The following is a 15,248-nucleotide window of genomic DNA, read 5'->3' as shown; positions in this document are numbered from 1 at the left end:
GATGGCATACGACCGTCTGGGTCTGAAGGTACCATGATCGCATACCCACAGATGTTGACCTGTCGTGGGACGGTGGCAGGCCTGTGGATGGCAGGTTGCCACACCCCTTCCAAAGCCTCGAAAGGGGCAATAGACAGACTTTTGGCAAGGGGTCACCAAGAGGCCCAAGAACTTGTCTGTAGCCAAGGAGTCCTTTGAGCGCTTTAGCGCAGAGTCTACCTTTTCTCCAAATAGGCAGGACTCATTGAAGGGAATGTCTATGAGGTTTGCCTGGACATCCCCCAAAAAGCCAGATGTACAAAGCCAGGCGTGTAGATGCTTGTACTACCAAGCTCTCTAGAGTAGGGTGTTGGATGAGGAAATTAGGGTCACGCGGAGCTTGACCATGGCCGACTGTCCTATTTGCAGAAGCCCCTGTGCTGTGTTTGGACCACGGCCCAGCAGGAAATCACTGAGGGCTTCACTAAAGGGCAACATCGGTTACGATGTGGAAGTCCCCGGCTGAAACATCTGACAGAAGGTTAGTCCTGACCGGCAGCGCAGGCAAGTCTAGGTCCAGGACCTCAGCTGCCCTATGTACCGTCCAACGACCCCCTCTCATTCTTTGCCAGTGTCTGGCTATTCAAGGAAATGCTCAGACATGGATTTGGGACCTGTGGGTGCAGTCGGCACCGAAATCTGCATTGTTCACTGCCATTCCAGCTCCGGATCGTCAGTGATTAGAATGGGGCTTGTGTCACTGGTGGTGGCGCTGAGAGCGTTGACATCAAGAGCGGGGCTGGAGCAGGCAGACTGAGGCCAGCGTTATTCTGGATCCAAATTTGAATCCACAAGGCCGCATTGAAGCAGAGGTCGAAGCCGCAAGCGTGAAACCTGAATGGGCATCTACTGTCCCTGTTGGGCGCAAAAGTGCTCCGGCGGGGCCAGCCTACTCCAACATATGCATAGCATCATAAAACTCTTTAAATTTAGCAGGAGTGGCTCCGGCTATCTGAAAGGGGGGCACTGGGGTGGCGGAGTTGGCCCTAGCATCAGTTCCGCGGAACCGTACCTGTAATGTTGACATTCCAGGTTCGCCTCGTTGGCCAATGGGCACGGCAAAGTCGAAGTCCACCTGGACGTCTTCTCGCCGTGCCTCTTCGAGTGCCCAGAGGACCTCGAGTGAGACGAAGAGGACTTCAGGCTCCTGGAGCAGTCCTGCGACCTTCTCCCCAAGATCGTGACTTCCGAGGAGTCGCACTGGCCGATGTAGATTGTCGAGCTGCCATGAGCTTCAGGGACTACTCCCTCAAGGCTTACAGAGCCATGGCCGGCAAGTCCGAGCACGACTTTGAATTGTTGTTGTGCTTGAAACACCATAAACATACCTGGTTTTGAACCATCACCTACATGGCGCAATGGCCGGTGCCACACGGATTGAATCTGGTCTTTCTGAAGGTCATCCTCACACCAACAAAAAATCTCGACAAAAAGGTCGAAAAAGGGCCTGTCAAGAAAGACAGAGGGTGTCTATTTCGGACATGCGCTTAACCGGCATGGAAGGAAAAGAACTGACGGACGCAGGCCTAGGTGGTGCCTTTATAGGGGACCGTGATGTCACAGGTGGCTCCAACAATGCCACACAGATCTAAACGACACAACCAGACGGCACACGCAAGGAAACTGCTCAGCAAAAATCCTGATTCAAAGCGGACACCTGGAAATTCTAAAGGTAAGGAATCTGCAGCAAGAAGTCTATCAGATTCTAATATCATTTGTCTCAAATGTCTCGGCCCTATTACAGTGGTAAAAACAACAAGGATGGTGCTGGAGTTGAGGCTGACATTTTACAATGCATCTAATATGCAGTTCTGTAAAACAATTGTTAACATTCTCTCTAGCCTACATTTTGATTCCAAGGTTTTGCTTGGTCCATCCCACAGCTCTACCGCTGACCATGTAATGATCTTCAGAAACGGTACTTCTCTGCACGCAGCCAGACCCACCACTCAAATGATCAGCGTTCACTTTGTCTGCTTGTAGCTCGACGCTTAGTGCAATACTACAACCAAAATTTACTCTGCTGCTCCCCATGTTTCATCAGTGTTAAAGTGGCTTTGTACACAGTTTTTTAATACTGCGTGGCCAGAAACTGCACTGGAAGGTAACAACTGCTGCATACAAAATAAATTGCTCGTGTGGTAATAAACAAGAGACACAAAAAGTACCAGTGTTAAGAATTTGGATGCATTCAACATGATTACGCACTTGAGATTCAGTGAAGATGATGACAAATATCTGGGTTCCAACGATGAAGGCTTCATTAGAATAGATTTAGGGACTGGAAAGGTGGCTGAAAGTGGTTTTGGCATTTCAGGTTTTGTTTCTTCAACAACAACCTTGTCTCGTGCTGGGCTAGCAGAAGGATCTGGTGCAGGGGTCACGGTGGGAGGCAGACGGTTCAGTGCAGTTCTAGGGTCTCTGCCAGACACTGTTACAGTGGTCACCACTCCAGCAGCACTAGTGTCAGGATAGAAAGATGCCTGCATGGGAAGAGAAGATTCTGCACTAGTGGCACGCTGTGTGGTAGACCCTTTCTCTGCAGAGGGCTCATGGGTTGTAGAAGTAGAAATGTTCTCTGCAGTGCCAAGGCCCTCCTCTTTAGGCTGCCCTGTAGCCATGGATTCAGTCTTCATTCTGAAATCAGACTTGGGTTTCAGCTCAGTCTTTTTACCAGGAGTGAATGGGGTTTTCGATCTTCTTGGTGCGATGTCGTCTTCAGAAACTGATATCTGACCTATGAAGAAAAGAAACAGCAAAGTTATACATGTTCATGGCAATATCAGAAGTTTATGATAACTGTATTATAAAAGGGGGAAAAACCTGTGCAAAATAAAGAATGCACTCTTAAGATAAATGACAATATATCACTGACCCTCCCTTAATTAATTCCACATGCAGCAAGTAGCCCTGATTATTTGGAACTATCCCTAGATCTACACTATAGGAAACTTCAATAAATTAAAATATTGGAAATCTGAGGCACGTCTAACAGATAATCAATTACAAAAAATAAGCTGTAAATAACTTCGATTAAAACTATTTAATGGGAATCCAGAGGAAAATATGACTAGAATGTTAAAGCTATTAATGTAACACTGAGTCTTGGAGAAAAGCAGCAGTACTGCTGTTGCCCATTTGCCTGCACTATTAATTAGTCTCGGAAATACTTTTTAGGGACGAGGACGACAGAGGACGAAGAAAGGCTATTTAGGACTTCAAAAATGATATTTCTTTATCCTGGTTAGTAATTGGAAGTTAAATGGTGTAGGAAGTTGGCTCTGTATGCACTATTTCAAAGTAAGGAATAGTATGCACAGAGTCCAAGGGTTCCCCTTAGAGGTAAGATAGTGGCAAAAAGAGATAATACTAATGCTCTATTTTGTGGTAGTGTGGTCGAGCAGTAGGCTTATCAAAGGAGTAGTGTTAAGCATTTGTTGTACATACACACAGGCAATAAATGAGGAACACACACTCAGAGACAAATCCAGCCAATAGGTTTTGTTATAGAAAAATATATTTTCTTAGTTTATTTTAAGAACCACAGGTTTAAAAGTGGACACTTAGTGCAATTTTCACAGTTCCTGGGGGAGGTAAGTTATTGTTAGTTTTAACAGGTAAGTAAATCACTTACAAGTCTCAGGTTTGGGTCCAAGGTAGCCCACCGTTGGGGGTTCAGAGCAACCCCAAAGTTACCACACCAGCAGCTCAGGGCCGGTCAGGTGCAGAGGTCAAAGAGGTGCCCAAAACACATAGGCTTCAATGGAGAGAAGGGGGTGCCCCGGTTCCGGTCTGCCAGCAGGTAAGTACCCGCGTCTTCGGAGGGCAGACCAGGGGGGGTTTTGTAGGGCACCGGGGGGGACACAAGTCAGCACAAAAAGTACACCCTCAGCAGCGCAGGGGCGCCCGGGTGCAGTGTGCAAACACGCGTCGGGTTTCCAATGGTTTTCAATGAGAAACCAAGGGGTCTCTTCAGCGGTGCAGGCAGGCAAGGGAGGGGGGGGCTCCTCGGGGTAGCCACCATCTGGGCAAGGGAGAGGGCCTCCTGGGGGTCACTCCTGCACTGAAGTTCTGTTCCTTCAGGTGCTGGGGGCTGCGGGTGCAGGGTCTTTTCCAGCCGTCGGGATTTCAGAGTCAGGCAGTCGCGGTCAGGGGGAGCCTGGGGATTCCCTCTGCAGGCGTCGCTGTGGGGGCTCAGGGGGGACAACTTTGGTTACTCACGGTCTTGGAGTCGCCGGAGGGTCCTCCCTGAGATGTTGGTTCTCCACCAGTCGAGTCGGGGTCGCCGGGTGCAGTGTTGCAAGTCTCACACTTCTTGCGGGGATTTGCAGGGGTCTTTAAATCTGCTCCTCTGTAACAAAGTTGCAGTTCTTTTGGAGCAGTGCCGCTGTCCTCGGGAGTTTCTAGTCTTTCTTGAAGCAGGGCAGTCCTCTGAAGATTCAGAGGTCGCTGGTCCTTGGGAAAGCGTCGCTGGAGCAGGTTTCTTTGGAAGGCAGGAGACAGGCCGGTAGGTCTGGGGCCAAAGCAGTTGGTGTCTTCTTTTCTTCCTCTGCAGGGGTCTTTCAGCTCAGCAGTCCTCTTCTTCTTGTAAGTTGCAGGAATCTAAATTCTTAGGTTCAGGGGAGCCCTTAAATACTAAATTTAAGGGCGTGTTTAGGTCTGGGGGGTTAGTAACCAATGGCTACTAGCCCTGAGGGTGGGTACACCCTCTTTGTGCCTCCTCCCAAGGGGAGGGGGTCACATCCCTAATCCTATTGGGGGAATCCTCCATCTGCAAGATGGAGGATTTCTAAAAGTCAGAGTCACCTCAGCTCAGGACACCTTAGGGGCTGTCCTGACAGGCCAGTGACGACTCCTTGTTTTTCTCATTATCTCTCCTGGACTTGCCGCCAAAAGTGGGGGCTGTGTCCAGGGGGCGGGCATCTCCACTAGCTGGAGTGCCCTGGGGCATTGTAAGACGAAGCTTGAGCATTTGAGGCTCAATGCTAGGGGTTACAGTCCCTGCAGGGGGGAGGTGTGAAGCATCTCCACCCAGAGCAGGCTTTTGTTTCTGTCCCCAGAGAGCAGAAAGGCTCTCACCGCATGGGGTCAGAAACTCGTCTCTCAGCAGCAGGCTGGCACAGACCAGTCAGTCCTGCACTGAACAATTGGGTAAAATACAGGGGGTATCTCTAAGATGCCCTCTGTGTGCATTTTTTTATAAATCCAACACTGGCATCAGTGTGGGTTTATTATTCTGAGAAGTTTGATACTAAACTTCCCAGTATTCAGTGTAGCCATTATGGAGCTGTGGAGTTCGTTTTTGACAGACTCCCAGCCCATATACTCTTATGGCTACCCTGCACTTACAATGTCTAAGGTTTTGCTTAGACACTGTAGGGGCATAGTGCTCATGCACCTATGCCCTCACCTGTGGTATAGTGCACCCTGCCTTAGGGCTGTAAGGCCTGCTAGAGGGGTGACTTACCTATGCTAAAGGCAGTGTGAGGTTGGCATGGTACCCTGAGGGTAGTGCCATGTCGACAGTCATTTTCTCCCCACCAGCACACACAAGCTGGCAAGCAGTGTGTCTGTGCTGAGTGAGGGGTCCCTAGGGTGGCATAAGACATGCTGCAGCCCTTAGAGACCTTCCCTGGCATCAGGGCCCTTGGTACCAGGGGTACCAGTTACAAGGGACTTACCTGGGTGCCAGGGTTGTGCCAATTGTGGAGACAATGGTACATTTTAGGTGAAAGAACACTGGTGCTGGGGCCTGGTTAGCAGGGTCCCAGCACACTTCTCAGTCAAGTTAGCATCAGTATCAGGCAAAAAGTGGGGGGTAACTGCAACAGGGAGCCATTTCTTTACAAATGGTTAATAGAATTTTTAGCTATTGCCCACTGAAACTGAAGGAAGGACTGACGCTGAACGTGGGTAGAGTGAAGATTTCCCTAGTAGTTCCAATATGCCTGGACCAAATGTAGAAACTTCCTTGTTTGGTACATTATGCTGAATGGTGCTGGGGAAAAAACAATCACTGATATCTTTACTTTGAGGAAAAAACAAGGGATGTTTGTAAATTTCCTACCCCTCTAGTCAAGACATTTTGAGACGTAGAATGGTGTACTTTATTATTCCTTATTCCATGGATAAGATGGACCTCAAGATAACAAACTTTCCACCTCCAGTGCCAATTAAAAACCTTCAGTTGCAGTTCTTCAGAGACTTGGAAGGAACGTGAGGCAGATGTCATACTTCTGTGAGTCTGGCGTTGGTAAAAATGCACTTCGTGTGTGGAAGTTCAGGAACTGCAGTCCTGAACAGAGCCTTCTTGGTGTATATTTGTCTCAACTGTCTCACAAGAAAATAAACGGTTAATGGGCAGACCCTTCCTTTGCTGATGCTCTCCAGAAAAAATGAAAATGTCCAAAACGGGGGGGGCGCATTTGAGCAGCGAGCAAGGGCACACTATGTAAACATTAGTTACAAAGGGTTCCTAGGTGGGCAGACTAGTAATAGTTCAAACATGTGAATCTATGAAACATTCAATACTTGAGAACCTGTGGTAACTTTCAGAAAGGACAGGAAATTTGGGACAAACGTAGGGTAAAGTCAAGTCAAGAAGGGGTTAAAAAATGCAGAGTTCTTTAGAATTAACCTGCCGTCTCTAAAGCAGGCAAGCCACAATATGAATGGGGCTCGGGACTGCTATTCAAAGTTTTTCAGCAGCTTTACTGGCGATGTAGTGATGTAGTGAATGAGGGGTAGCAGCCCTACTGTGGGTTCAAAAGTGTTTATTGCCATACTCTTCACCCTGCTGTTTGAAGGCGCATGCTAAAACCAGTTACCTTCTTCAGCTGCAAAAGCTGAAATGATCTGCTTCTGCGTTGGGTTTTGTTGTAAAAGGCAGGGTAAAGCTAGGCATGAAGGAGCAGACATGGATGGAATAAGGAAACAAATCAACATGAAAACACTCCCAAGTCTTGGGTACCACTTCCATTCCACATTACATTTTTACCAACACCCGGCCTCACTTACAGGTGGGACTGGCCTGCTAGAGCCCCGAATGAGGCAGCTGCGTGCAGCACCTACACCTGTTAGGTCTATTGGTGCCTTGTTTAGTTCAAATTAAGAATGTGGGCAGAATTCTGGCTTACCTTCACATGAATCAAGAGAGGAAGCCATACAAATAGATAGACCTAAACAGAATCTACAATCAGATGAATTTCATGGCGGCCAGTAATACATTCAGGCTCACCCCTTACCGTTTAAAACTGAAGAAAACAAAAAAAATCAGTGGTTAACAGCATGTAAAGTAAGGGAGTGCACTGTATCTCTAGGGCAGTCTGACAGGCTTTCGTGTCTCAGTGCTGCAGGGTTGTTCGGAGAAAGAACACTTTAGCAACTTCAATGCTTCCGCAGACTTATTTCTCCAACTCCATAACCACCCCTCACTGTAACCTCTTGCTCTCTCAGTAGCTCCTGCATTGGATCATGGACTGCCACATTTCCACATGCTTCCACGTGGCCCTTAACTCCCGAAGATTGGTAGTTGCACATATTGACATGACAGCAAGCAGCTGTTATTCAGTGAAAGTGCATCTTTAAAGGGAGTGAACCCCGATATGGAAAATATTGTCTGATCTAGAATCACTTTGTAAATATACTAGCTCTCTCCACGTGTGTTTAAACACAAATGCACCTAATTTTTGTTGCGCCTGGGCAGAGGCGTACAAAATTGTCACTAATTAGCTAGCAGTACAGAACTTCAGATTTGTCGAGATTGCCAGGAAAAAGTAGGCATATTTATTATATTGCACTCTTTCAAAACTCAGTCATATTTCCTTGCAGGTGAAGAGATTTTCACTGGGTGGGTGGAGGCATGTTGGGGATTCTTTGATTTCTTAAATTTTTGGCATGGACTGCCAAATTCACAATTCATTTGCAAAGAGATTAGTTATGGCTGAAATGGAAGGTTTGAGCAAAACAGAAAATGCGGCAGCAGTAGGTCAATGTGTACTCAAAGCTAAGTGAGGGAATAGTTGCGGTTTAAAACAAGTGTTCAACAATACTGTTACTTCACAGACAGGTGTTGCTCAGGTAACCTATACATTTAAGATGTAGTTTCGCAGACTATAATACAACAAGCACACTAGACCACACTCTTCTAAACAAACCAACAGGTGAAACATACAGCAGTATTTGGATACTGGTACCCAGCAGCTGACAAAAGTTGTTCCACGACCAAGCATTTAAAAAATGAGTTACTAGTGATGAAGAGAATGTATTCAGCTCTTGTAGAGACTATGGAAATAAGATACCCACATGCCACTAATCCCTTTTCAATTAGGTTATCAAAATCAATCATCATCTAATCTATTTCACCAGATATATGTAAACTTATGGTCACAAACACACAGTCAATTTTCGGATAAGAACTTCGAAGAAAGAGGTTTGCAGAAACTACAAAACTGCCTCTGCTTCATGTCCCAATTTTTTTTTATAACCACATTAACACAATCAAACTTCAGACACCCTGGGTAACAATACATTGGTCGGACAGGATGGTAGAAGGAATTTGTTTAGTCTGCAGGTAAAGTTCTTCAGTTACACCCTCAATAAGTTCACCTGTACAGATTTTGCAGTTCAGGTCAAAAAGATGTGCACGATGCTGATTTGTTGTATCATTTAACATGCTATTAAAAATGTCTGGAAGGACGGGGCGGCTCTTCTCCGGAACAGCAGGCTTTGCAGGTTCTAAAGGTTGCTCCTGATCCTAAGAACAAATAAAGGATAAACGAGAAACAAACTTAATGAATAACGTTATTTTGAGGGTGGGAATATCAAATGTACTTGCTTTCCTACTGCAATACAGACTTGTATATGGTAAATCGCTTTATATTAAAAAACAAAATAGCCAAAAAACTGTCCATTTTATTTTTTCCTCATTCATCTTTTTACTTCACATGCGTGCCTTAATTGAAAAAATCTCCAAGGAAGGGTGACCAAACTTCAAAATGGAAATGGGAAACGGAACCACCCCAGTAAAATGAGTGCGTTCCACAAAAGAAGTACAGGAACCACGATCTCCAGATCCCAACTCAACAATGAGAAAATATACTATTCAATGTAACAAAGGCATTTACCATTTATATACTTCCAATACTTTCCTGACGTAACACGGCGATGAAAAACATCAGAATACAATACTCAGAGTGGGTAGGATTTATAGAGTTCTAGATACGAGACAAACAAAATCTCTTCAGCAGCCTACCCCTTCCAGAGATCCCAAAGGTTCCCTAAATGTTCGGACAGCCGACCATTTTGCTCTTAGAGGTAATATAGAAACATAAATTATACCCATCTCACAAGAATCGAAGAATGATAGTAATACCCAAAAGATTCACAATGCAAAACAGGATTTAAGATAGAAGGCCTCCGAGAATGGTAAATGGTTCTTGATACAGTGGGAGTAATTTGTTCCGCAATCCGGTCCTCTCAACTTCCATACTGACAAGGCCAATATCTCCAGAACAGATAATCCCAGGGGAGAAGACCAGAAGGAAGGGTTGAAAATATTCAAGGAGGACAGAGCTGGGCATTTCAGGAGGGAAACCATGACCTTCAGAGGAAATGTGGAACCACTACTATCACATCTTTTTCTTCTCCCTGAATCCTAATTAATCAGGAATTAACGGCAGTGGAAGGAATGCATAAATATGTAACTGAGCCCTTTCATCAGTAGCAGGTCCACATCACAGGATGCCTGGAGGGAAGAGGAGAAGAAAAGAAAAAAAAAAAAAAAAAAAAAAAAAAAAAAAAAAAAAGAAGGTGGGGGGGGGGGGGGGGGGTGGGGGGGGGGTTGGAACCTTGAGCCTTTTATAAGGAAGAAAAGGGTCCAAGCCTCCTGCAAATGGCCTAGAAAAATATGGTGATAAGCTGACGAGTGGAACGTCCTCAGAAGAAGATCTGCTTGAACGTCATACAACCACCTTATGGGCATTGCTTTTAAAGGCAAGAGTTTACATGTAACCCAATACCATACGTATTCCGGCAAAATACTTAGGGTCTTGGACTTGTTCAAACTCTTGGCAGTTTATAGATGCTGCTGTCACCATCTCATCTGATGTCGCCAACACATGCTGATTTGGGATGCAAGAACTAAAGTATTTCAATGCTTTCAGAACTGCTCCTAATTCTTTCCAATTGGAAGGGAGGTGGGAATCCATCTTTGAGCTTGGATCCTGTAGTGACATACTCAACACGGTTGCTCCAGAGTTCCTGGGATGGGGATCAGGAGAGTGTTGGAGAAGTAATCACAATCCCAGAATTAACGGTAGCAACTTAGAAATGACCATCCTGAACACAAAATCATGAAAGTGCAGATGTTTCTTTGCTACTGGGATACAAAAAGCAGTCCAAGTGCATCACAACCACAAAGTGGCCATTAGGTGTAAAATTCATTATTCTTTGAATGGTGACCATTTCGAGGTGTGTCAACAATGCTCACTATCTGACACACTTCAAGTTGATGACCATCATGTACCTTTTAGAAACTTAAGTCCTACAAGATAACTGAGTAGACACCCTTCCCTCTTTACAGTAATGTGAATTGAGATATTGCCTTTAAGAGGGCTGACTGCTTCACAGAATGCATTCCTCTTTTTTTAACGTAGAAGCTAGGGAGTTTTCTTGAGAATACAAATAGAGTGAAGTCAACATGTTAGTCAAGAAAGGCTTTCTCTAGCATCCACAGGTCAGACATTTAACTTCTTCCAAGACTCCCTTAAGTGCTGGATTTGACTTCCTACTGATAACAGATCAACTGTTTTTTCAGTAGGACTTTGCTTCTGGGAATATTTGTATGCTGCATCTTCAGCTTCCCAATGTCTGTGTATTGGTGAGATACAGTACAAAAACACAGGAGGGTGTTGAGAATGCTAGCCTCTTTAAGCCCTCCAGTAAGGAGTGGGTGGGGATTTCATTCTAAACGATCGTTTGCTGTATACATCTTAGAAATAATTTAATATGCGACAAATCAGTGTACATTTGAGATATAAAACAGTCCTTCATGCATTGCTGGCTCTGCAATTGAATGTAATGATACATTAAAAGACCAACATCATGCAGTAGCTGGAGCCCAAGCCCACAATAGGTCTTGGTGACTGCTGCACTGTCTAGCTAGACCTAAAACATTGGAGGTGGTGAATGGAATGTTGGAAGGATAGCAATGTATGAGTTGGGTATGAATGTGATTACCTAGCCTTAGCACATACACAGCTAACAGAACAACTGAGAGCTGAACAAGTAACAGCTGCAGAAGAGGCTGAACGAAGCCTTTCTGATCCTAGGAAGCATTTGGAAGCAATGCCAGTGAAAGGCAAACTGTCCTATCAAAGTGTCATTTATCTAGTCCTTTTTTACTTAAATCCAAAGCAGGATATAGTTCCGGGCATAATATGGCTTTTGTCAGAATCACCAATATTTTAAGACACTGATTCAGCCAGCATAACTCAGTCCTGTAATGTTTTCTCTGTGTTTTCTCAGTGTCTTTAGCATCAGCCCACACCACTCAACCCAGAGAATCACCCCACTGAGAAACTGTCCTTCCTAGCCACCAACAAGAAAACTACCCTCCACACTGCCAGCAAATTATCAGAGGAATGAGCTAACTGGCCTGTGTTCACATAAGCCTGCAAAAAACGTAAAAGCATTGATTTGCCTTTACAAATTATGTTAGGCCCAATTATTCTATTTTGCGTTACAGCAGGTCTCCAGGTCACCAGCGACTTGTAAAACTAACACCAACACTGAAGTTCTGGAGGCGATGCAATTTAAAAATAATTAAGTTAAACCCTGAGCCAAACTAAGGTTAACTCCAACCAAGGGTAATATTTACTACCACCTAAAGGAGGCAGTCTTCGAGCAAGATATTTTATTCTGCAGCATATCCGATTCACTCTGAGGGATAATGTGAATCGTTGATGAAAGATCTAGAACCAAACATATCTTTCAACAAATAAAAAATGTAAATGGTTCATACGTACATCAGAATCGGAAACTGGTGGGGAATCCTCCATATTTGGTAAGGTCTGCGTGTTGTCTGAGCCTTTCTGTTCCATATTAAATTTGCTTTTGGAATCTGAAGTCTAAGCAAAACATTAAAGTCAAAGGTGAGGCTCCATTCAATGGGGCCAAATGTAAATGAAACAGTAAGTAACTTTATTGCAATTTTGTTGAAATCATTTGGTAGCTGCTTACTGGCAATGCAGCATTCATTTCAAGTCAATGAAAATCACACTTACGGGTTTAGTTGATCTCGATTTCCAAGAAGATAAACGTTTCGATATAAGCTCTTCTGGTTTCAATCTCACTAGTTTCGACAGGGAGATTTCTTCACGAAGGACCCGGTGGAAAAGACCCTGGAAAACCAAGGTGTCATAATTTATCCTCGTTCTGTAGTTTGAAAAGGGCGATTGTCGATGGTCTCCTAAATAAACACTCACATTAGGTAATCAGGGGTATATTTATACTCTGTTTGCACCGAATTAGCGTAATTTACTTTTACCCTAATTCGCTGCAAAACGAACTCCATATTTATACTTTGGCGCTAGACCCGTCTAGCGCCACATTTATGGAGTTAGTCATTTTTTGGAAGTGGAAACCTACATTGCCTCAATGAGATGCAAGGTAGGCATCCCTGTGCAAAAAATGACTATGGCCTTAACGCAAAAATGGTGCACAGGAGGGAGGAGGAGTCAAAAAAATGGTGCAATGCTTGCTTTGCCCCATTTTTTAACACCTGAGTCAGGGCAGGTGTTAGGGATCCCGTGGGCCTATTTCCATGGTGGACCCCACCCCAAGTAAGTATATTAAGTACGGGTAAGTTTTTTTTTTTTTTTTTAAGTGCCATTGGGGACCCTGAAATGGGACCCCCTACATGGCATCGGGTGCAATGGCCATGCCCAGGGGACCCTGGTCGCCTGTGCTGGCAACTGGGGTGGTGGGCAGGACTCCCGTCTTTTTTAAGACAGGAGTCATGTGGTGTGGATGGTTTTACGGCAGGAAATGACTAGGCAGGTTAGAGGTTTTTTTTTTTTATGTTATTTTTTTAACTCTAACCTGCCTAATGTAATTTTTTTGTGCAAAACCCCCTTCTTTTATACCGCCAGCCCGACCCTCCTGTAGTCATTTTCTTTTACGCTAGCCTACCCTTTGCACCAGCTTGAACCATTCCATAAATATAGTGCCCGACTGGTGCACAGAAATGGTGCAAGCCAGTGCTAAATGTTTTGGTGCAAAACTGCGTTAGTGCAGTTTTGCACCAAAAAGTATAAATCAGGGCCTCAGTCTTCAGAGTCATATAGGATGCTATTGATAAATACCTAAAACTCCATACAAATACACTACATGCAATAAGGACAATGAATGTCAAATCCTTCGAAAACAGGCAAAGCAACTTGTACTGCAAGTAGCTTAAGGCTTTGGGGGGTTGCTAATCTCTGTATAGTTTTTCATGAAAGCAGTGCTGAATACATTGTTGTACACATCCAACCCACCAAAACCACACATGCTTGACAAAATAAGCAGAAACCTGATTTTTAGGATCCTTCAGATTGAGCATGAGGTTGCGATATTTGCTCTTGTATCTGCTGTCCGTTTCTCTAAATAAGCCAAACATCTCCTTCTCGATGTTCATTGCTACTTTAGCAACTTCATTTTCAGCCATGACTAAATCATCACTATCACCGACCCTGGAAGGAGGGAAGAAATAGAAAAAAACAAATCTTAAAGACCTCATTTAGCATCCCTTTTGTAAATCTGAAAATCAATAAAAGCATTTATTATCTTCCAGCTTTGGACTATCATAAATCAAACCACTAATTATGGTTGGTCAGGCAATCACGTGCTCCTATGGTGTGTAATGAACTGCATGCCTCCCTTCCTCTCAAGTCTGCATAAATTCCTTATCACACATTTAAAATGTTTATAACACTACGAAAATAATAAACGTCACTGACCCAACGAGCCACATTTAGATCATTAGCAATGTTCCCCAGGATACCAAAGAGGGGTTTGAACGTTAAAGTCATTCACAGACACTTATGGAACTTTTGGAACCAGGTTAGACACTGGCGCTGATTAACACCAACTTTTTTCGCCTCTCCTCGTGTTTTCATTTTAGCTGCAGTTATCCGAAACAGTTACTTTTCTTCAGATGTTTCTTTGCAATCGCTTCTTCAAAAGTGATGAAATATCTAGGCAGCCAACTGTTATCTTCCTTTCAACAGTGAAATCCCTGGGCTGCTTGCCAACAGTAAAGATTGCAAGTAACAAAATCCTACTACTCATTTTCACTAATTAAAGGCCCTGGTTATAGGGTTTGCCTCCTTTGGAATCTAAAAAAAAAACAAAAAAAACACGAGCAGAAGGGCCTATTCTCAGATTAGAAATCATGGGCATAAAAAAACCTAAATGTGATCTTTCTCTGGTTCCATTTACTCAAGGGATATAATTTTAGGTCGAATCATTGACCTACTCAGCTACCTGGAGCAAGGGAGCTAGCTAGGCACCTGCACTAATCTCTCTAGACACCACCTTTCACAATTAGGGAGGTCAGTATTGCTATAGGAGATGATGACTCCAGTTTAAAAAAAAAATCTGGTGATAGGTTTTTAAGGAACTTGTTATGAAAGAATATGCTCCTCAGCTCAAGAAGGGGGAACAATAAGCTGAAAGCAATTTTTTTTTTAAAGAAGTGGAACAAAAAATGGTTTAGGCAGGCATTTAGACTTGCAGGTGATAGAAGGCCTTAGATGGCTACATATTACAATTTTCACTAGTTTTGCCTAGGACCTCAGAGTCTGAGAGACACATGCACCCAAGCCTAGAAATCGAAAGATAACCTAAAATCCCAGGAAGGAGCCTATAGAAAGTGGCGGCTTACTCCCAGTCCCACACCTTCAACACATAAGCAGTATGAATTATTCGAGAGAGTTAAATTACTGCTAGGGCCACTGACTCATGGTATGGCACAAGATGGGGCTTCCCTTCCGCTAGGCACACATCACCCATGTAATTGTTTGTAAAGCCGATCTGATTAGAGCTTCTCTGCTGTAACGATGGAATGAATGCTTTGGTCCCGTTTGATCAAAGTGACTGTTTTAAGTGTCCAATCCAAAAGGGCTCAGACATCATCACTTCTGGTAAAACAGCTGAAATCCAATTTG

The 15,248-nt window shown here is 44.2% G+C and overlaps 1 protein-coding gene across 4 annotated transcripts in view; it reads right to left on the bottom strand.

Moving 5' to 3' along the window:
• Nucleotides 1–15,248, bottom strand: part of DIDO1 (death inducer-obliterator 1) — a 198,626-nt gene that overhangs the window by 54,047 nt on the left and 129,331 nt on the right. For all 4 annotated transcript variants that reach the window (XM_069243176.1, XM_069243175.1, XM_069243173.1 and 1 more), the window contains 5 exons: nucleotides 13,613–13,772; nucleotides 12,324–12,440; nucleotides 12,066–12,167; nucleotides 8,647–8,794; nucleotides 2,248–2,776 (listed from right to left, as the gene is read on the bottom strand). In XM_069243176.1, coding sequence (XP_069099277.1) covers nucleotides 2,248–2,776; nucleotides 8,647–8,794; nucleotides 12,066–12,167; nucleotides 12,324–12,440; nucleotides 13,613–13,772 — 1,056 coding nt within the window. The remainder of the gene's footprint in view (nucleotides 1–2,247; nucleotides 2,777–8,646; nucleotides 8,795–12,065; nucleotides 12,168–12,323; nucleotides 12,441–13,612; nucleotides 13,773–15,248) is intronic.

The sequence above is a fragment of the Pleurodeles waltl genome, chromosome 7 (genome assembly GCF_031143425.1).
Source record: "Pleurodeles waltl isolate 20211129_DDA chromosome 7, aPleWal1.hap1.20221129, whole genome shotgun sequence".
NCBI lineage: Eukaryota > Metazoa > Chordata > Amphibia > Caudata > Salamandridae > Pleurodeles > Pleurodeles waltl.
The sequence above is the reverse complement of the archived record's forward strand: the minus strand, read 5'-3'. Positions and strand labels throughout refer to the sequence as shown.